Source organism: Rhinolophus ferrumequinum, chromosome 6 (genome assembly GCF_004115265.2).
Source record: "Rhinolophus ferrumequinum isolate MPI-CBG mRhiFer1 chromosome 6, mRhiFer1_v1.p, whole genome shotgun sequence".
In the NCBI taxonomy this organism is placed as follows: domain Eukaryota; kingdom Metazoa; phylum Chordata; class Mammalia; order Chiroptera; family Rhinolophidae; genus Rhinolophus; species Rhinolophus ferrumequinum.
The window spans coordinates 61,084,337-61,106,160 of record NC_046289.1 but is presented as its reverse complement, the minus strand read 5'-3'; the positions used below and the strand labels follow the sequence as shown (position 1 = coordinate 61,106,160).

The following is a 21,824-nucleotide window of genomic DNA, read 5'->3' as shown; positions in this document are numbered from 1 at the left end:
CCACTTTTCTTGTTTTGACATGATAGGTACACATAAAAAAAAATACCACAGATACAGTGATACATAAGGCACTTGAAACACTGTCAAGTTATAACTGTCAACAGTGTGATTCACAGTGGCGAACATTGGTGTGAAGCAATGATAGCACCACATAAGGTCTGTGTCACAACTACTCAATTCTGCCATTCCAGCACAAAAGCAACCATAGACAACATGTAAATGTATAAACGTGTCTGTATCCCCGTAAAACCTTATCTATGGACACTGAAATATAAATTCCGTGCAATCTTCATGTGTCATGAAATATACTTCTTTGGATTTTTTTTTATTAAAGAATGCATAAATCAGTTTTAGCCCACAGGATGTTAAAAACAGGTGGCAGTTCAGATTTGGCTTTCAGGCCATAATTTGCTGAACCCTGCCCTAGAGGATGAAGAACCAAGGGAAGAGTGTTTCAAGAGAAAGTCTAGAAAGTGGCCACTGGGACTCTGGAGTTTGTTGATGTTTCTGACAATGTTGTGGGGAAACTTCTGGTATAAGTGGATTGAAATAGATGGCAAGAAAATAGATATGGGAAATATAAGCAAACCTTTCATGAAATTTCACTCTGAAAATAGGGGTGTGAGAAATGAGAGGTAGCTGGGGAATTACGTGATTGAAGAGAGACATTTTTGTTCAAATAGCAGAGGCTTGAGCCTGAGCACTTAACCTTTATTTTCTCTTTCTTTTTCAATACGGAAAATAATACCTATCTTGAAGTTTGTTAGAAAGGTCAAATGAGATAAAGCATGTTTTCTACCTAGGATGATGCCTAGCATATGGTAGTTTCCCACTAATAGGTATTAACATTCATAAATGTTCACTGGTGTTTTTGTAAAAGCAACAGAGTTCATGCTTCCCATGTTATCTTGTTATTAGGTTTTTAAAGTATCTTATTTAAAATCAAGATTGTACTCTTATTGGAGTGTTTTGAAAATTAGTAAGTAATTCGGAAATTAATCGATTGGTCGTTTTTTTGCTGAAAATTTTGATTTTGTGATTTCCTCAGCTTTCCTCCTTCAGGACTGAATTCTAATCTCTTTAGTTTGTCTTTGCATGTGTGCTACTTTGTTTCTTTTATTCGCTACATTTTTTCCTATTTTTGAGCTACTTTTCACTTAGATCTTTTTCATTGTCTTTTTAAACCATAATACAATCATACAGATGATTGTACAAATGAATCATACAAATCATACACTGATTTGGTATATTAGTGGGTTTATTTTTATTTGTATTTTTTTAGTGTAATCCTTTTTTTCTGTAAGTCATATGTGGAGTTACTATATGATCTCGCAATTCCACTCCTGTACCCAAGAGAAATGAAAGCATGTGTCCACACAAAAACTTGTACCCAAATGTCCATAGCAGCATTATTCATAATTGTCAAAATGTGGAAATAACCCACATGTTGGAAATAACCCACGAATAAAATGTGGAATATCCATACAATGGAATATTGTTCAGCCATAAAAGGAATGAAGTAGTGATGAGAGTTACAAAATAAATGAAATTTGAAAATATTTTGCTGCGTGAAAGAAGCCCGTAACAAAAGACTACATATTGTAGGATTCCATTTCTGTGAAATGTCCAGAATAGACAGATCTATAGAGACGGAAAGTAGATGAGTGAAGTCCTACGGCCTGGACGAGAAATGGGGAGTGACTGCTAATGGGTATCGGGTTTTTTTGTGGAATGACACTCTCATCTGTGTCTGGTAATTTGATATCGGGAGTCCCTGTGCATATGTTTCTATTGAATGTTGTTTTGCTGAAGAGGTCTTTTCTCCTCTTGCATCGTCTATCTTTGGTTGTGTAGGATTTGTACATAAAATTTAGTTTTAGAAATAATTTGAAGTCTAGATGGATGTTATCTTTCTTCAAAGAATTTTGATTTTTCAGGCACCTGGGAGTATCCCCAGTGAGGTATCATCTTCATCCAATTTCAGGCTAGAGATTTTTCTGGGCTATCCAGAGGATTTGAAGCTGGGCTGCAGAGAGTGTAGGGGATGATTTACTTCCACTTCACCTTAAACCTCGTGTGCAATGGTGTCCTACACAGCCATATTGGAGCCCGAGGCAAAAGAAACACCAGTACTACTGATCCTGTCTTTAAAATTCAGTATTTTGTTCATCATGGGTTTTTCGTTAATTTTATTAATTAATTTTAATTAGTAAGACTGCATTAAAGCATTCTTTATCTGGATTACTGAGGTATTTGGAACCCTTCAATTTTGTACCCAAGGTGAGTACTTCACTTACCTTGCCCTACTCCCAGCCTTGTTATTTTTACAGCTGCTTTGGGTTTTTACATCCTGAGTTTGACGAGACAAAGCTGTGGGTTCCCAACTTCCTATAAAATCTCATGGAGATTTTTGGGGGCACTCTCAATTTCCTGCTTTATCATGCTACTTAGAATTAACCATCTAAAGACTTCCACATAATTAGTGACTGAAGTGGATTAATCATTTATCTTGACTTTCCCTGGAAACTGCCCTGAAGTGATAGTGGCAGAATAACAAGGTGAAAATCCATAAGGACTAAGGGCAGGGAAGAGAGAAAACAGTGAGAGCTGTCCACAAATTTCTGGAGGACAAGACAGCTAGCAGAGTGATATCTGATCTAGATAGCAAGGTATAGGAAGGAAGCAGAAACATACTATCTACAGAGACAGATAATGAGAAGTGAGTCAGTTCACCCCACAGAATCCCACAGAAAATGTGTTGTTCTCATTATCAGTTGTCAGGGAGAGGAACAACAATTTGCCTTCATGTGTTATGGTCTATACTACGTATTTACTCTATCACCTCAAAGATACTTGAACTCCCCATGTATTGTCAGTCTGGTCAGGTGGGACCTAGATCTAGTACAATCGGGTAATGTTCTAACACACTATATCGACATTATGATTATCTCAGAAAATGAGGATCAAGCGAAAAGTGACCTTACTAAGACCATAAATCAACTGACTGATTGGGGATGACTGATTAACTCCAAAAAATCCAGGGCCTGGCACAAACTGTAAAACTTGTGTGGGTTGGGGGATTGCATTAGGTGAAATGGAGCTTGGGCTTGGCTGCCCTGGACCCTTTGTTGTGAGGCAGGCGCTTTGGCTGTGATGCATATCCTTACTTTAATGCTATTGCTATATTGTGTCCTTTTCTGGCAATAAACTGTAGATTTATAAGGATTATCATTTTGGGTCCTGTGAATCTTTAGCCATCAAACCTTACTTAACTGTTACTGTTAGTGCACTAAGTGATGGGAATCTGAGTATTTTTTTATATTATTCTAATTTCGCAAAGAACCTATGTATCCAAAAAAATCTGAAGTAGTGTCTTTTTACATTCTCCTGAACTATTGGATGGTATTCCTATGTAGTTACAAGTTAACACACTATAGTGGTCAGATCCATGAGCTTTATTTTTGAAGGCTATTTTTGAAGGGAGCATCTTGCTTTTTACTGGGAACTAGACTTGCCCTACAATGTCAATCTTGGATACTTGTACAGTGGTACCTCGATTTTCTAACATAATCCGTTCTGGAATACCATTGGAGTTTGAAACGTTCAAACACCGAGGTGCAGTTTCCCCATAGAAAGTAATGCAAAATGGATTAATCCATTCCAGACCTTTAAAATCAACCCCTAAAACTGCAAATTTAGCATGAATTTTACTATCTAATGATACCATAAATCCATAAAATTTACAGTGTTTGTAAACCGAAATGTTCGTCAACGGAGACGTTCAAAAACCGAGGTACCACTGTATTTAAAATTAAGTTCATTTTTTTCTAATTTTATTTAAAATTAAGTTCATCATGTGCTTAGCTGTTTCCTCTAGACAGGGAATTACAAAGAGATTTGGTGTTCCCCAGGAAGAGTGGTAATCTGACGTTGTTGGCGTGTTCTCTGGACACCCGACATCTGTAGCAGCAAATGGTGGGCTTTCTGTCTGCTACAGGGCACAGAGAAGCAATTGGGCTTCAGGAGTGGGGGGATGATGGATAGAAAAGAAAACTAATAGCAGCTGTGTGGTGGCCACTAGGCTGCTTTTGTTTTCCTCCAAAACTTTGACAAAAAAGAATACCTAAGAGTAGTGTCATAGGATCCAAAAGTAGAGACTTTATAAAAATCATTCAATTGAGCCATCTTTGTTGAAATAATTGTCTTGTTAAATAACAATGCAAAAGGCTAACAGTAGGGACAAGATGAGATGAAGAAGAGGGAAGAATCCAGGATATCTTGGCCAACAGAGTCAATGGTGTTACTGTGTTGAGCCTGCAATGCCTTTGCACAGCCAGACAATGTCCACAGAGTTGAGAACAGGCCCTGGAGCTTAGGATAAGATCAAGACTAGAAGGGCTAGGCGTATGGCCTCTCCTTTCACGTGGCCTGTGAGTTCTTAGTGGATATGAGGGAGGGGAAGACCAATGAGCAGATATGACCACCCAGTGGATCTAGGAGAGGAGAAAAGGCCCACTGATAGGATCCTGTGGACAGCTACCTCTTAAGGGCAGGAAGACAATCCAGTGAAGGAGTTTGAAAATTAAGAAACGATGGGAGAAAGTGATATCACAGAAACCCAAAAGAGGAAAGACATGCAAAGGAATGATCAGTAAGGCCTGAATAGTATCCACTGGAAATGACTCTTGACAGGTCAAGTCCAAGTTATCATCAGTATTTTGCAGTGAGAAGGTAGAAATCAGACAGCAGGAGGCTAAGGAATAAATAAAAGGTGGAACAGTGGAGTTAGTAGATGTATTCTTTCAGAAAGCTTAGCTCGAAAGGAAAATGAAGTTGCCAGAGGAATAGTTTTTGTTTGAACATTATTTTGAGCGTGATTATTTGCTGAGGGAAAACACACACACATAGGCTGGAGTTATAAAAAATATGGTAAGTAATATAGCAATTTCCTGAAAGAGAAGCAAGATTAGAATCAAAGGACAGTTGTGTGGATTAGACCTGGTCAGAAGGTTTAACTGTTTTTCTGCCGGGATGAGGGAAGTGTCTCTTTGTAGAGGGTTGATAATTAAAGGCAAGTGATGAGATGAAGTTCAGACTTTTATCTTTAAAAGCTTACCTAGTACAAGCAAGGAGAGAAAGAACTTTAACCAGAGAAGGCAAGTGCAGATAAATCTCTATGGGATTGGAGCAGAAAAGCTGAGGGAACTGAAACCTGATGGCCTCTATTTTCTCTGTGAAAAATAAAATAATATGATCAGATAAGAGAACACAGTGAAGGTTTGGAATAGCCACTGAGGAGAATGTGTAGGGGTGTATAACAAAATTGCCAAGTGGTATTTTGGTCTGGGACTATATACCCCAAGTGTGCACCAATCCACATGTTTGTATAGATTTCTTAAGCAGGATTCAGTCCAAATGTAGGTGTTTCTGTGGCAGACAAAAAAGGATACCAGGATACAAACAAATTAAAGGTGTTGGCAAGGGCATGGTCAAAACCCTTGACTCACTTTTAAGTACATCTCCTCTGCCCCCCAGATTTTTCATGAGTCAAAACATTTAGCATCTTGAGAATGGAGACTCTTTTCTGAGGCCTAGGATGAATCCCTTATATTCAGATATTTTTGAATGAGTAAATTAATAAATAAAATTTGATTTTGCTAAATATTTCTAAATACAAGTGTTAGGTTTAAATTTTTATCTACTAGGGACAAACATATTGATTATTTCAGAGCATCAGAATTCTGTCTCAAGAGCTACATTACATCCTCTAATTTATCTATGCTCAAAACACTTAGATTGATACCAAACTCTGATAAAATCCATTCCATAACACAAGTTTATTAGAATAAAAATACATGTACAGTATTCAACATTAAAATTATTTCACATCGCATGTAGGTTTTACCTCCATTAGTTTTTTTAATGCTTTTAAAGTTTGCACTTTAAATAATTTGCATATCTGTAAACAAGTCTTAGATTACCAATGGATGCAATGTATCCACTAGATACCAAACATCATAATTTAGAGATGGAAACTGATAGTTATATCCTATTGCACTATTTCTGTAAAATTTTAGCCAGAGAAGAAAAAGATTAAAATAAATCACTTGAAATGAGGTAAGTTGAATGAAGAGATGTTTTAGTAGCAAATACCACCAGTATTGATATGAGAATATTAAAAAAATTTATGGAAAATTCACTTAAATATTTGTATAATCTAGGTTATTCTTTTAAAAACAAAAATTAAAAATTACCAAAATTACTTATTAGAAAAAGAGACAATTATCTAGTTCTACTTAAGATCTGTATACATCCCAAGTCTTTCTCTCATTCAGAAAAAAAGGAGTGATACAAACATTTCAAGACTAGCGAAAAAGTAAAAAAAAGGAAAAAAAAAATGAAGATTAGGACCAATAGTTCAAGCTGCCTTTTGGGAAGAAAATTAAAAAACAGAGGTAGATGGTTAAATATTAGCGGTCAACTTACCCAAACGATTAATTTTTGTCTTGGTGCGCATTCACCAAGTTTTTATGCTTGAAGCCAAATAGCAAATAAATTCAGGAGTAGAGAGTGAGACCTACCACAAGTTATTTCCCTTATATCAAAGGAATAAAAATAAACCAGGCGTAAGACCCCTGTTAAGGATATGATTCTTTAAAGCCCTACAGTTCATGCACTTTTTAAAGCAGGTGAATGAACCTTGTCCCTACGCTTCCTAGGTTTATTTGGGCCAAGCCACAAGCTCCATCGTAGGTGGTCAGTCAAAGTAGGACTGTAGGGTGCCTCGGCGACGGACATCGCAGGTCCAGCAGTGGAAGCCTCCTCCCAGAGAATTGGCGTTACGGATGTTAACCTTAATGGTACTGATACCTACATCCAAAGAGAGAGACGTGACCAGTTAGATAGACTCACATGAAGATTTTCCTATAGACAGTAAGCCTAAAGATGGGTAGGAATCCTGTGGTTTGAATCCTTCAGTCGACCCCAACCCAGGACAGTCTTTCAATTTTATTTTTATCAATTATATTTCATCTGATCTATTCCACTGCTAATATGAAACCTTCACAAAGAAGTCAGCAGAATCTCTGAAGTCGATTTTGTGCTATTGACTATTCACAAGTCAATAGTTAGGATGAGCAGATGCGTCTGTCAAATGTTCAAAAATGATCAAGCACTAAAATTTCAAGGCCTTTTAGAATTATGCTTTAACTATTTTGTCACTGTTTCTAATTCTACCACATTAATTTAGGAGGAAAAGTATAATTCAGCCAACCTGAAAAGTTGACTTTACCTACTCACATATAAGTAGAATTTATCTGAAATGATTAACTTTACCAGGTCACTTTAAGAAAACAATGGAACAGAGCTCATATTTTAATATCTGGGCTATATCGTTATCTAGGTGCCAAAGCTACTCAGACAATTAATTAGTTTAATCTGGCACTATTTGTATTGACGTGGCTATGCCATGCATGGTCCAGTCATCCAACAGTATTTAGAAAAAATCTGTTGTGTTTGGCATAATGGGGTTTTTAAAAGAAAATCTATTTTCCTCCCTCAGGGAACCCATTATTTGGAGGAGAAAGATAAGCTACAGAATCACTAAAGGGTCCTTTGGTATACTGAGGGAGGGGAAGGCAGTAGGAGCATCTAGAAAGACTTTTCTGAGAAAGTGAGACTGAGCAGGGCTCTGAAGAGTAAGAATAAGGATTGGACAGAGGTAAGGAGTGGGGCGGGATAAGGAGTGGACTTTTAATCACAAGCATATGTTTCATGATAGACAGATGTATTTATCTTATTCAGATTGTCAGATCCATATTAATGCTGAATTGGAGAGAATTCAGGTGCTTGAAAATGTTTGCTTTAACAAGTTCTCTGTGCCTGAAAAGACTTTGTTATAAACAAAATGATAAATTAGATCTTTGGTACTCAATAATATTTTAAGTTGAGAAACAATAAAACTTAATGGACAAAGAAATGGAATCTAAGCAATTAGGTTATTTAATGAAAGCAAAAAAAAAAAAAAAAAAACCCCACAAAAAATGTAGTACAGCATTAGGGGTTAAATCATTAGACTGGGCTCAACCTACACCTGAAAGGCCAATCCTTTTGAACTGAAAATACATTAAAGTGGGATGTGTCAAAGGGTCAAACAATTTTTTCTGGGCAGTACACCTGAAATATAAGATGTCAATGAAAGCATGACTCAATTACAAGTGTACTACAGGCTTTATTTGACACTTAGGATACAGCAAGTATATTAAGAGTGATCATCATACATCTGTACGCTATGTAACAGTCCTATGAAAATCCTTTCTTTCAACACTTTGCTCAATAGTATTAGAATAACTGGTCTAAATTTTGACTATCAGGATAAGCATACTCCCACCCAAGTAAAAACCAGTTCTGCTTTGTAGTTCAAAGTTGAGTAACATCCTCTATTGCATTCCACTTTGTTCCCTGTGCTTATCACACATATAAGTCACTTCTGTATCTGTACCCTTATAAGTCCTTTAAAATATGTAACGACAATTAAATTACTTTAAAGGACCCTCAACAATTTCTTGTTTGTGAAAGGGCTGAATAATCTATATGCTCATCTACAAAGGGGTAGTTCTCCACACATGGGCACCAGGAGCTTGGGTAAGTTGTACAAGACGGTTGCTAGGGGAGCCTGAGGAGCTGGGATGCAGCTCCAACTTTTTCAGAGTATGATTGTTGAAAACAAAAATATTGTCCATCTGTGAAATAATATCTCTAAACGGAACAGAAAAGGAATTAGATAAAGCATACGTCAGACCTAGCGTGTCATTTCTTCAGTTCTTCTCATTTAATATTTCCACGTATGACAATATGTTTCATTTATTGTACATACCCAGCTTTTCAAACATCTTTTGAATCGGGACTTCATTGGCATCCACCATAACACGCTTTTCATCTAGCATTAAGACATTCATGGAAAGCCATTTGGATGACATCCAGAGTGGGTGATCTAAAAATAGCCACAATTTTTAAGTCATGTATGCTATCACTTTTGTTAAAAGCGAGGATTTGAAAGTGAAGAATATTAAAGTGACAGTTCATTCTTTCAGTAGTTCACTTCCCCTGCGAAATTTTATTTTAACCTTAAGACAGTTTATCTATAAATGTTATGAATCAATCTATACTCATTACACATTTGGATTTCACCTCATTTTCTTTAAAAAGTCATTTCTTGCTTTATGTGACATACTGATTTTTCCCATCTTCTCACTCTCATTTTCTATGGAAGGAGAGGTTGTGAACACGAGTCCAGTCTTGTTCTAGTATCCGTAGTCCCGGCACCAGTTTACTCCTTACCGGGGAAATATTTTCTTTAAATTACTAAAATTTGGGTGCTGTTTATAGGGGAAAGATCCTGGGTTACTGAAGTACTCATTTTAATCTATGAATATTAAAAGTAAACATACCATCTGGGATGACTGGTTTTGGAGGAGTAACTATGGTCCATCCGGCTTTCTTGAAAAGATCAATCTGAAAGACCAAAAAAGAAAACAAAAACCAAAGAGGCTTAAATCTACATGTATTATTTTTATTACTCTTTGTCTCTGATAGCCCTTATAATTAATTCTTTTTGAGAAGCTGTTTTCTCAACTGTCAAAATAAAGAAATTAAAATTTTAAGACATTTGGATAATTTTATCGGAATCCTAATAAAAATGTACATAAAATTCCCAGATTATCAGATTAAAGTTAAAAAGTAACAGAAATGTTAAAGTTTTAAAAAATATTCTTGGCTTTTCTCAGGTCAGAGATTTTAAAATACCAAAGATCACTTGAAACTAATAAAATAAATAAATAAATAAATAAATAAATAAAATATCAAAGATACTTTCCTTGAGAATTTCTCAATAAAGAAAATGAAAATATTTCTTAACTATTTTAGTATTAAGAAAACCATGTATAAGGGGAATTACTATGTCTCATAACTTGCAGCCAAGGTTCCACTGCAGCTGAACTGTAAACAAGATGTTCCCTGCATGTGACTGTGTCAAACCCATAGTGCATCCACTTCATAGTCCATCATTTTATATCCATGACCGTGGTATAAAGATGTATGTTAGGGTTGTATTCCCAAAGAACCATAATTGTCCTTAGTGACCTATTTATTGTAATTTAGCCATCCCTATGTTCACACACCCACTTCCTATATCAATGAATTATATTAAAATGAAATGAATAAGTAATCTTGATCACTGGGTCTAAATATATGGGCTAAAAATAAAGAGTCACATGGTAAATTAGTGATTTTAAAAAGATGTACTGCAGCCTAGCAAATAACACAAAATCATTCATCACCCAACTGGATGTAGAGGGCAGCAGGTAGAAGTGATGGGAACACACCAGCTGCAGTGCAGCGGCTCTGCTCCTCCCACAGGGTGGGCCTAACCCACTGACCCACTGGAGAGGGAAGAAGACACTCCCTTCCCACTGGCATTGCCCTAGACATGCAGGGGTCTTCTTGTTTGCAATTTAGCTGCTGTGGAACCTTGGCTGCAAATTATGAGATACACTAATTCCCCTTATCCACAGTATTCGTTTCCATGGTTTTAGTTACCTGTGATCAACCAGGGTCCAAAAATATTAAATGGAAAATTCCAAGTATTTCAAGAGAAAGATAGAGAGAGAGAGAGAGAGAGAGAGAGAGAGAGAGAGAGAGAGAGAGAGAGAGATCATATTCACTTAACTTTTATGTCATTATAATTGTTCTATTTTATTATTAGTTATTGTTGTTAATCTCTTACTGTGCCCAATTTATAAATTACGCTTTATTATAGGTATATACAAGTATGTACAGGAAAAAACAGTATATATAAGGTTCTGTACTATAGGTTTTAGGCATCTACAGGGGGTCTTGCAACATATTCCCCCACAGATAAGGGGGAACTACTGTAATATGACTCTGACAGAAAACATACACAACGGCAAAAACTTGATGCTTTGGCAGCAGCAAGCAGCCAAAGTCTGATACACTTTATATTTCTGAGTGTTGGACATCTTGTAGTAAATATAGCATAAGTAATCCAATTTTTGATCATAATAATGTTGAACGTTGCTGACTTTGTCATTTAGAAACATTAGGAAGCACGGAAGTGCTTACAATAAAGGGGAAATTACTTCAGTTGCTAGACTCTATTACTTTTGCAGAGTCCTAAGAACTCCCTTACCTGGTGACATGGTCGGTCAGGGTTGGAAAGCACAAGACCAGGTCCAATGATATTGAAGGTAGCATCGATATGCATTGGATTGGGGTCTTTAAAGGAGATGATATGTACTCTGTAGTCTGGAGCAAGATGCCTACGCATCCATTCAATGCCCAGGTGGTTTGTAACCTGAAAATAAAAGGAAGACGTAACGCTATAAAGATTTAGTTCTATCTTTAGATAACTAAAAATAGGATGAAAGAATTTTAATTTGGAAATTGAAAATATAGCAATAAAGTGTGAAATTTCAGAGGCAGCCTTTATCAACCTGGCTTCTCTGTGCAAAAATATCTCTTCCAGCTCGAATGAAGTCAGCAGCATCAAAGCATGGCTCGAACTCAGTTGTCACAAATTTTCCCTGAGCAGCCAATTTGTGTCTGTCTTCTACAGAATAAATGGGGTAATCCTAATTGGAACAAGAATGAACACACACAGTGCATTGGTTCATGAGGAAATTATTTATAGGACATTCACTACTAAGAAAATTAGCTTAACGTCATCATTTCCCAAAATATTGCTACCCTGTTCTCGACCAAAACATGCATGAGGAGAATGTAGGTCCATGCTAACCAAACCAAAAAAGTAAAAAATTTAAAAACTAGGCATGACAGCAATTTCCTGATACTTAGAAGCAAGCGGTACAGAGGCAGTAATGATTCTGAAAATATTCCGTGACCCCATACACTGATTTATGTAGCTACTACCTACAATATTGAAAGTCAACAAGATGAAGTCAGTCTGTTCTTTTAGAAAAGGCATTTGGTTCTGAGCCTAACTCTTACCATAAAATGAGATGCCATGCTTCCCCTGCCAAATTTGATCGGGTGTGGTGGAATGAATTTATTACTTATTTCTGTCTTTAAACCCCTAGAAGACATTTTGATTTTTGATTCTTTCTATAAATGATCAAATAGTAAGTGATCTACTAATATACTTCTGTTTACTGTGAATTTGGCTTGCAGACCAAACTCTTTTTCTAAAAGAAGAGAATGGAGTTCAGCCTAGAGATTTTTCTGTCTCCAGTAATGAATAGCTGTGTGCCTTTAGGCAAGTTTTCCTCCCAGTAATAGAATGATACTACTCCCTCATGGGGGTATTATGATGTATAAACAGGACTAAGGATGTAAAGAAAGCACTGAGCTCAAGACCTGGCACATAATAAGCACCGAATAAGTGTTAGCTATTATTACTATTACTATTAGTATCACAGTATCATTTATTCTTCATCATAGAACCATCATTTTTTTAAAAAGTAGGTGAGGCTCTCAGTTTCTGAAATGCATTAACAAATACAAGATATCTGAGAATCTTCATCTCACTCTCTGTGGATTATTTAGAAAAGTTACTAATATGCTTGCCTATAATTAGGGACTTACCTGGTCATAAAGTTCATCAGCCATTGTGGGCTTAGGAGCTGTTGTCCACTTGGCACCACGGTGGAAGTAGTCTTTGATAATTGATCGGTATGCGCGGTACTCAAAGAAGCGAGCGCGCCACGCCATGGGAGCCTCGATAATCTCGTTCCCCACAACTATCAGGATGTCTCGAGGCATCGCACCATATAAACCTGTCCGACCAAAAAGTTCCACAACCTCAGTGAGGCTGATTTCCAAGACAGACATGTCTATATAGTACGATCCCATTTTTCAGTTAAAAAAAAAATTACAGAAAATCTGTATGTGTGAATATACATAATTATGCGCAAATGGAAAAAACATTTAATGATACATACTGTGTTTCCCCGAAAATAAGACCTTGCCAGACAATCAGCTCTAATGCATCTTTTGGAGCAAAAATTAATATAAGACCCGGTCTTATTTTACTGTAAGACCCAGTCTTATATAATATAATATAACATAACACAATGTAATGTAATACTGGGTCTTATATTATAGTAAAATAACACTGGGTCTTCTATTAATTTTTGCTCCAAAAGGTTCATTAGAGCTGATTGTCCAGCTAGGTCTTATTTTCAGGGAAACATGGTACTAGATTGTTAACATGAATTCTGTGTGAGAATGCTGAAGCCAAACAGAAAAAAAAAGAGAGAAAAGAAAATGAAACAATAAGGTCCTTGTTCAAAACGGTCTTGAACCACCAAATTTTCACCTTTTATAAACTTTTATTGCTACACAGAAACAGAGTTCTTCAGGGAACATCAGTACCACCAGATAAAAATTGGGCTGAGGATCGCTTCTAGAACAATTCGAACACTGAACTCAGGCATAAGAACAATCTTGTAGCAGTGTCAGGTAAAAAAACGGAAATGTTTCTGTTCCTCTCTTAACTTCTGTTCTTGAGGAAAATTTGATAGAATCTGCTGTTCTTATATGAGGAAATTACCATAAAGTTTAGAAAAACTGCCTCTTTTGCAGAGATTTCAGGTTTACAATGGAGTGTTGAATGTGTACATCTTAATCATATCAAAAGAACCAAACTGTTCCTAAATAATCTTTAAAGTTTTAAAGGATTATTAAAACAAAGGAATCACTGAGAAATTAACAGTTTTCTCCTTATACATTAAGAAATTAAAAATTAAGACACTAGCAGCTTAGGTATCTGATATCACTTACCCGTAGACTCAAAATCAGGAGTTTTATACTTTAACGACCAGTCAATAGTGTCAGGCCGCCTCACTGTCACTCCTTCCATTTTTAAAATATTGCACATTTCTTCGATTTCAGCAACAGCCTTTTTCAAATGATCTTTGGGAAAAGAATGGCCTCCATGCTTCTGGTAAAATGGCCAGTATTTTTCATATGTGTTGGCCTAGAAGCAGGAGAAAGTAAATGAAAACTTATAGGAGAAAAATATAACTCATGATAGGTTCATAGGCAGTGAACCAAGATTTATATAACTTAACAGAATTGAGACTAAAACCGTGTCTTGTCCAGTGTTGATCCCCAGCACTGAGCCCAGTGCCCCTCTGGGCAGACATTCAATATTTGTTGAGTGAAGAACTCTAAATCCCCTTGATGTTTTAAGACCTTTTTGTTTCTTCTGGCTGAGATCTCATGCTCTACCACTCGCACCATGTCTACCCTCCAAGAGGCCTCGAATCCTCTTGGGCCAGTTTTTACATGCTTCATAGACAAAACAAGAGATGGGTGCTCCTGTTAGTCTCAATGCACTTTATGATATTTTGTAGGAAAATAAGACATGCCTCCTTAAAGGTTAGGGATATGCTCTCATACATGCTTTGTTTTTCTTGAAAGCCCATTATTGATTTTCCCCATCCAACAGAATTACCACGAGGCAGAATTGTGCGGTGGTGCAAGTCTGCCTTTGGTGCTTCCTACCCTCCCCTGCCAATGCGTCTCACCCCACCACACCTTTCCTCTCCCCAATCCATCCAGGCTCTCATATTGCTGCAGGTCCTTATGCCATAGAAGAAAGTGACCTGACAGATGAATTCACAAATATTTAGTAGCTAAAAAAAAGCTTAACATTTAGAAAGTGACCAAGAGTTATATGCATTTTAAAAGACAACTGAATGGACAACAGTGGAATGCTTTAAAAAAGGCTCAATTTGCTAAAAATTACTGTTGAATCAGGACAGGTACAACTGTAAAATATCCATTTTCCAAAAGTATAAAAATCTAGAAGGATTCTTCATTGATATTATTTTGCATGTAGCTAAGTTCTCAATTTAAAGAAATACACTGGGAAATGTAGGTGATGCATATGGATGTAATTTATCAAGATAGATAAAGCAGAATTCCAATGAGAAGATCCAAATGCTAAGAAAAAGCCTTGGACCTTCATTAAAAGGTGGCAAAGCAATGTACATTTATATATTTTAAGTTTCTAAAAAATGTTTCAAGCAGGTATTTAAAAAATATTTCCTTGTATCATTATAGTTGCTTTTGCACTACAATGGCAGAGTTGAGTAGCTGTGACAGAGACCTTATGGTCTGCAAAATCTGAAATATTTATTATCTGATCCCAAACAGATAAAGTTTGCTGACCCGTCTAAATTATGAGTTGCTTTACTTTTGAAGACCTATAGGGAAACAATTTCTGGCCCATGAAAAATGTTATCTGTTTAAAAAATTTGAGTACTTTTTAAGATCAGTCCACTCTTTTAAAAAACAAAACAAAAGTCCTCCACTGTTTTCTACGCCTCGGAAGTCCTGCAGCAGCAACCCCACGGAGAGGATAATAATGACTCTTTATATTCCTCTCAGACACATCCTGGTACTACATCCATTCACCACTTCCTCCTTCTCATGCCACGCACATCTCTTACAGTCCACGGAGGGACAAGAAGCCTTTGACAATTTAACACTGGGTTACAGCAGATACACAGCCATGGTGTCTTGCCGGGCACATTCCAAAGTATCCTGTGTGACTGTGCAGAGTGCAGCATGCCTTGATAAATATAAACTTCCCTGGGAGAAAAAAGTTGTTTGAACAAGTGTGAGTTTCCTTGTATAGCTCATATTCTAAGGTTGGACAAAGTCCTTAATGGTCAGGGCACATTACATTTTCCAAGGGATACTTGGTAACTATTTACGTTTCCTTTATAACCCTGCTAAATGAGTTAGTAATTATTTACCAAGTGTCTGCAAGATAAAAAACACTATGTTAAATGCTTAGCATATGATGTTTTAAATAATGTTGCAGAGATGTGGCTGCATTCCTAGAAACTTTGTAGTCTTTCAGAACCTAAAATCTTTGGTGGGGGTGTTTTGCCAAATGGATTTCAAAACTGTTTTTGGAAGGCTAGGAAATCTCAGTAAAATTTCTTATTTGTCCAGCTGCAAACATATTACATTAACTTAGATCGATTTTGTATTTTATATAAGGTCCTTTATCATGGGCTTTATTAAAAAAGACAAAAGCAGCTGGCCTGATGGCTCAGTTGGTTAGAGCGTGAGCTCTGAACAACAGGATTGCCAGTTCAGTTCCCACATAGGCCAGTGAGCTGTGCCCTCCACAACTAGATAAGACATCCGAGTTGCCACTGAGCTTCTGGAGGGGCTCAGTTGGTTAGAGGGTGAGCTCTCAACAACAACATTGTCAGTTCAATTCCCCCATGGGATGGTGGGCTGTGGGCCCTGCAACTGAAGCCTGAAAATGGCGACTGGACTTGGAGCTGGGCTGCGCTCTCCACAACTAGATTGATTGAAGGACAACGACTTGGAGCTGATGGGCCCTGGAGAAACACAGTGTTCCCCAACACGCCCCCTTAAAAAAAAAAAGGACAAAAGCAGAACAAAAGGCATATATTTGGTGGAAAGTATTTACTATGTTTTGCAGAAAAAAGCAGCCATGTAGCTTTTAAAAATTGTGCTTCCTGATATGTGTTCCTCATTCCCATAAAATTTCTCTAGCACTTTCATCATATTTTATGCTTTAATATAAACAGTTCACTATATTGTTTTATCTTTCATTGTTCCCAAAACTGATTAATACATCTGTGTCATTTTCCTCCAACTAGAAGGTAAGGCCTTGCCTTCCAGGGGCCATGCATATCTTAGAATTACTTTCCTCTCCCTCAATATCTAGTTCAGTATGTGGCATAAAGCAGAAATAACCACACAAACGAATGAAATCAATACTGCTAATGCTACTATTATCTACAACCATTACACCCCCAATGTACTTTTTAATGTAATTAACAAACTGGTTCCATACAACTATGAGTTATGTTTTGCCCTTTAAAATACTTAACATGTAAACTTTTACCTTTATATTTAATCTTGATAGGTAGGTAGCAAACTTTTTAATATCTTCATTTTACTCAGGCCCAGAAATTTGTGAAATTTTGCACAAGGTCAAAGAGCTGATTAACTGAGACTAGCTAACAAGCTTTATCAAATACCGTGTTTCCCCGAAAATAAGATCTAGCTGGACAATCAGCTCTAATGCATCTTTTGGAGCAAAAATTAATATAAGACTGTCTTATTTTACCAAAATATGAGACTGGGTCTTATATTAATTTTTGCTCCAAAACATGCATGAGAGCTGATTGTCCGGCTAGGTCTTATTTTTGGGGAAACATGGTACCTAATCCAATCCTGGTCTCCTGACTTCAACATGTACAATTCCCATAAGTCCATGAAATTACAATGTCTCAAGTCATAAATCAAGGGACAAAAAAACTCAAAATAATGTCTGAGAATTCCGATTCCATAAGATCACATGGCATAAAACTCAATAATTTTAAAGACAAGTAGGAAGATAAACTATTGCCTGAATTTTACATTTAATTTCACCCAATTAAAATGGATAGGGGATGGGACATCTTTCCAAGAAAAACTTAAAAAAGATCATGCCTTTTAAAACATGTGGATAACATCTAAATTAACCTGTTCATCAAATTTCAAATACCAGAACCAAAGGTAGTTTCAGAATAATTAGAAGTTATTACTTTTTCTGTTATTCTGTCTTCAAGGTCTAACTCAAGAATAATTTTCTTCAAGAAGACTTCCTAACTATTCAGCACTTGGTCATTGTTTTTTCCTTAGTTCTCCTGGCACTTCATTTTAATTGCCTTGTCAATTGGTTAGCATAAGATACTTGTTTCTGTGTGACATTGCATCTCTCTAAATGCTAGGTTATTTTGTGCTAATACCTCTAGAGCCCTTCGACAAGGTAGGCAACTTTACTGATGCTGATGACAATCATGCAACAACTTATTTCCTCCATCCACATTATAAATACAAATGTAAATATTTCAGAAGAACTTAAGTACACTGAAGATACATTTGTAACCCATTATTAATGGAAGCTAAGGCTGTGTCTACAATGTTAATGGCAGTCCCTTAGATATGGGATCCTTACAGTATACAACTTGAACACCAGTATACAACTTGAACACCAAAGCATGGAGGCCCTGGCCACAGAATATTACAAATGAAGGACACTAGGAGTTTTTAAAAAGGGAGGTATTACTTGTTACAGGGAAATCCTCTAAGGCCTTGTGGAAAGTGCCATTGGTACTAGGTGGTAGTTAGAGGAGTGCGGGAAAGATGGGTGGAAGAGACCTAGAGAGGAGTGAAGGCATGAGGCTCGTTTGGGGAACAGTTTGTAGTCTAGTTTGGCTGCTTACATGGTAATCTTACAAAGTCTGCTGAAAACCAGAGTGAAATATTAGAGGTGAGAGAGACCTAAACAGGGATGAACATCTGCTAACCTGCCATACTAACACATCTCTAAATGAATCAGTGGGTGCAATGGGGAATCCTGAAAAGGCAAACAAGAGCCAGATTGTGAAGGATCTTGAATACCACGAGGACTTTATCCTAAGAGTGTGTGTGTGTGTGTGTGTGTGTAGGTGGAAAATAGAGGAGTGATAAGAGCAAGATGAGTGACATGATCAAACTTTGGAAGACGGTATGGAAAGAAGAGCAATGTGGGGAGACCCGTTAGGCATGAACTGCACTAGTCCAGGCATTAGACCCTGTCCTAAAGCAGCAGCAGAGGCCTGGAGGCAAGGCTCATTTTGACACAAGGCTTGTTAGATCCTGGAGAATGGATGTGGAGGATGCGACTGAAATAGAAATCAAAGATGACTCTGGTGTTTCAGCTTGAGTAAATAGGAATGCCAAAAACTGAAAGGAAAAAATGAAGGCAGTCCTGTTTAGCAGAGTGACTGGCAGTTGAATTCAAGGTGTGCCAAGTCTGAGGTCCTGTGGCAATATGTAGTAAAGAGTTTGATGTGTAGATCTGGACAGAGTTTAGGAGAGAAATCTGGACCAGAGTGGAGGTGGGATTTGAAGCTTTGAGAACAGCTACGTAATAGAAGAGGGCCAAAAGTGAAATTCTGTTCAACTCCAACACCACAGACAGTGAAGACAGATGTGAGGAATAGCTAGAGAACTAATATAAAATCCCCAGAAAGGAGTCTCTCAGAATCCAAAGGAAGGAGTTATTTATCATTTGTGTACATAGTGCTGAATCCTGCAGAGATGCCAAGGGAGATAACTTAAAATCAGCCACTGGATGTGGTGCCTCTGTAGTAAGCTAATGCAAAAGCAGTTACACAGGAGAAAGTGGGAGCCAAGGCAGAAGAGGCGGCATCAACCTGCTTCAGACACGTGAACACCCTTGTTTTACCTTCACCTCCACGGTGAACGGTGGAACGCAGGCGTTTTCTGCTCTGCCCACTATCACTTCCTCTAAGGGGTCCCATTCGTTGTATGAGGAGACAGGGCAGTCCTTGGGCAGAGGATCTGTGGCCTTGTCATCAGCTGCACAGGAACTCCGGGACGAAGCTGTAGCTGCCTGGGTGCTCTGGAAAGTTCGCTGCACCCATCCTGTTAAGGTTCTTCCAAGCTTCCAAGAAAAAAGAAAAGATTATTGTGTAGTCTTATAGAGTACTTCATGGGGAGGGAGAAGTGGAGGTGGGAAGAAAACCCAGGATAACACAGTGAGACATTTAAAATCCTTTTGGAGAGTGTAAACCAAGATGTTAGTTTATAAGTGGATAGTGGGGTTACAGGTGAGTTTTACCTTTCTATTTATTTACACGTTATCGTCTGATATGTTATGCTAAGTGGCATAACTCTTTAAAACCCCTTAGAAAATTTTGTCCCCAAAGACCCTACACCCCACATTTATATCTCAGAATGGTTTTCTGCAATCAAACTTTAGGCAACATTTCTGCAGGGGATGGGTCACCCTCTTCCCAGAAAACCATGGAAAGCTGCTCCATATTTCTTTTCCCCTTCAGTATCAAACAAAGGTTACCAATATTAGATTTTTTTCCCCAATTGAAAATATGTAAAGGACCTTATCTTTCAGAATAATCAGCTTCAAACGAAAAATTTTTTCATCGCTGACACTTCACATTCTTTGGCACTTCAATACTGAGAATGACCAAGTGCCATCTGCTCCATTTTACAGATGGTCCACGTCCCATAGCCAAGATAATGATTAACCCAGGCACAAATTTAAACAACTAGAAAGGAGATCTAAGAACTTCAAAACAGCCTTTTGAAAATGCAGGGCCTATAAAAATCTAGAGCAGGGAGAGTCCCTCACTCACAGAGCCAATCTCAAGTGCCCAAATCTCTATCCCACTCTGTTAAAAGCCTTAGGAAGGAGGCAGGAGGGGAAGGCAGGGTGGGGAGAGTGACAGCTGTTATGGAACCATTTGCTGGGGGGAGCCAAACTGCCCTGCTATTCCTGTTTTAGGAGCTACGTAGGAAGGGTCTGCAGGCTCGCGCTCCCAAACCAGGGAAGCCGAGGGCGGGCCCAGCAGAAACTCTGCGTGCAGACCGAACTCGCTCCAACTCCTCTCGAAACTCAGGACTCCATGTTACACTTGGGAGTGGGCCTGCTTGCTCCCTCTCGGTCCCCGATTCACATGTTGCCTCTTTTCCCGTCCATCCACCCAGACGCTTGCCTAACCTACGCCCACCCAAGACAAAGAACCCCAATAACACCACCCTTTTACTGAAATGTGTTAGTTGTCGTCCCACCCCCGCACTCCGGGACGCAAGATCCGTGGAGCAAATCGAGGTCCGGTTGGGGAGGGTGGCACCCCCTGAGCTAACGGCCACCGCAGTCCCAGACGCAGAGAGCCACTGTGTCCACAGGGTGTGGCCCCAACGGGGATACCATCAAGCTCCCTGCCGCCAGCAAAGGCTCTTGAAGCCGAGCTTCTAAGGGAGACTAGAAGAGACGTGGCCAAACAATGCTGGCTGGGGAAAACGAAGGAAGAAGGCTGGCGGCGCACGCACCCGAGACCCGATGTAGTGCACTGCCTCGGCGCCGCGGCTCCCACCGCGCAGACACCGCACCCGCAGCATCGCTCCGCGCCCGGCTGGTCCCCGAGCCGAATGGTCCTGGCGCTGGGCCGCGTCTGTCCGACCTCCCAAGAGTGCGCCCGCAGCGGGGTGTTTGGGTGCGCGGCACGCGCCTTTTGTAGCCTCGCCCCGCCTGGGTCGCCCCCCCGCGCGCCCATTGGCTGCCCAGAACAGGTGGCCGGGCCCGCGGAGCGCAGGCTGGTGCGCGGGGCCGCCCCGAATTAGCAACGGTTAGGGACGCGCAGGGTCAAGTCTGCGGGCCTCCCAATTTTTATAGCCAGTCAATCCACACACCGACTTCTGCTGCGCTAGGAGAAGCCCCGCCCAGATCCGCCGAAGGAGGCCCACGAGTGTCTTAGGGAAGGGGAGGAGAACGCGACTTCTGACAAAGTAAATGTGATAGTATCTGCAGCTGTTGTTTTTTATTTACATTTGTGGATGTAAGTATGCAAAGCGTGAATACAATCACATATATGAATTCCTCTGTGTGCAATGACCCAGTCCACTCAGAATACAGTAAGCGAAAGCACCTAAAGTTTAGGGGGCTGCTTAGGGCAACACAGGGATTGAGACTGAAGCGGACTCCGTCTGGAATTCAGGTCATCCGCTCCCCCGGGCGCTTCGCTTTCCACCCACTAATCTGTTAGGTGTCCTTTGGAATGTTTGCCATTTCAAATAGTGGTTGGCCATGTGCCCCTGGCTTGAGAAACTAAATCATGAAAACAGAGATAAATGCGGGCTAGGAGAATAAGGGAGGACTACACAGTTTCTTCCCTTCCATTTCATGTATTTAAATTTTTATTTCAATTTGATAAGGATATGTT

The 21,824-nt window shown here is 38.8% G+C and overlaps 1 protein-coding gene across 1 annotated transcript; it reads right to left on the bottom strand.

Moving 5' to 3' along the window:
* Nucleotides 1-5,818: 5,818 nt before the first annotated feature.
* GATM (glycine amidinotransferase) lies at nt 5,819-21,282 on the bottom strand. The gene is made up of 9 exons (XM_033109164.1): nt 20,935-21,282; nt 19,307-19,525; nt 13,816-14,011; nt 12,619-12,809; nt 11,511-11,648; nt 11,207-11,371; nt 9,450-9,513; nt 8,876-8,992; nt 5,819-6,870 (listed from the first exon to the last, which is right to left on the bottom strand). Exons 1-9 carry the CDS (start codon nt 21,001-21,003, stop codon nt 6,758-6,760), a joined length of 1,272 nt encoding a protein of 423 aa, XP_032965055.1. The 5' UTR covers nt 21,004-21,282; the 3' UTR covers nt 5,819-6,757.
* Nucleotides 21,283-21,824: the final 542 nt, after the last annotated feature.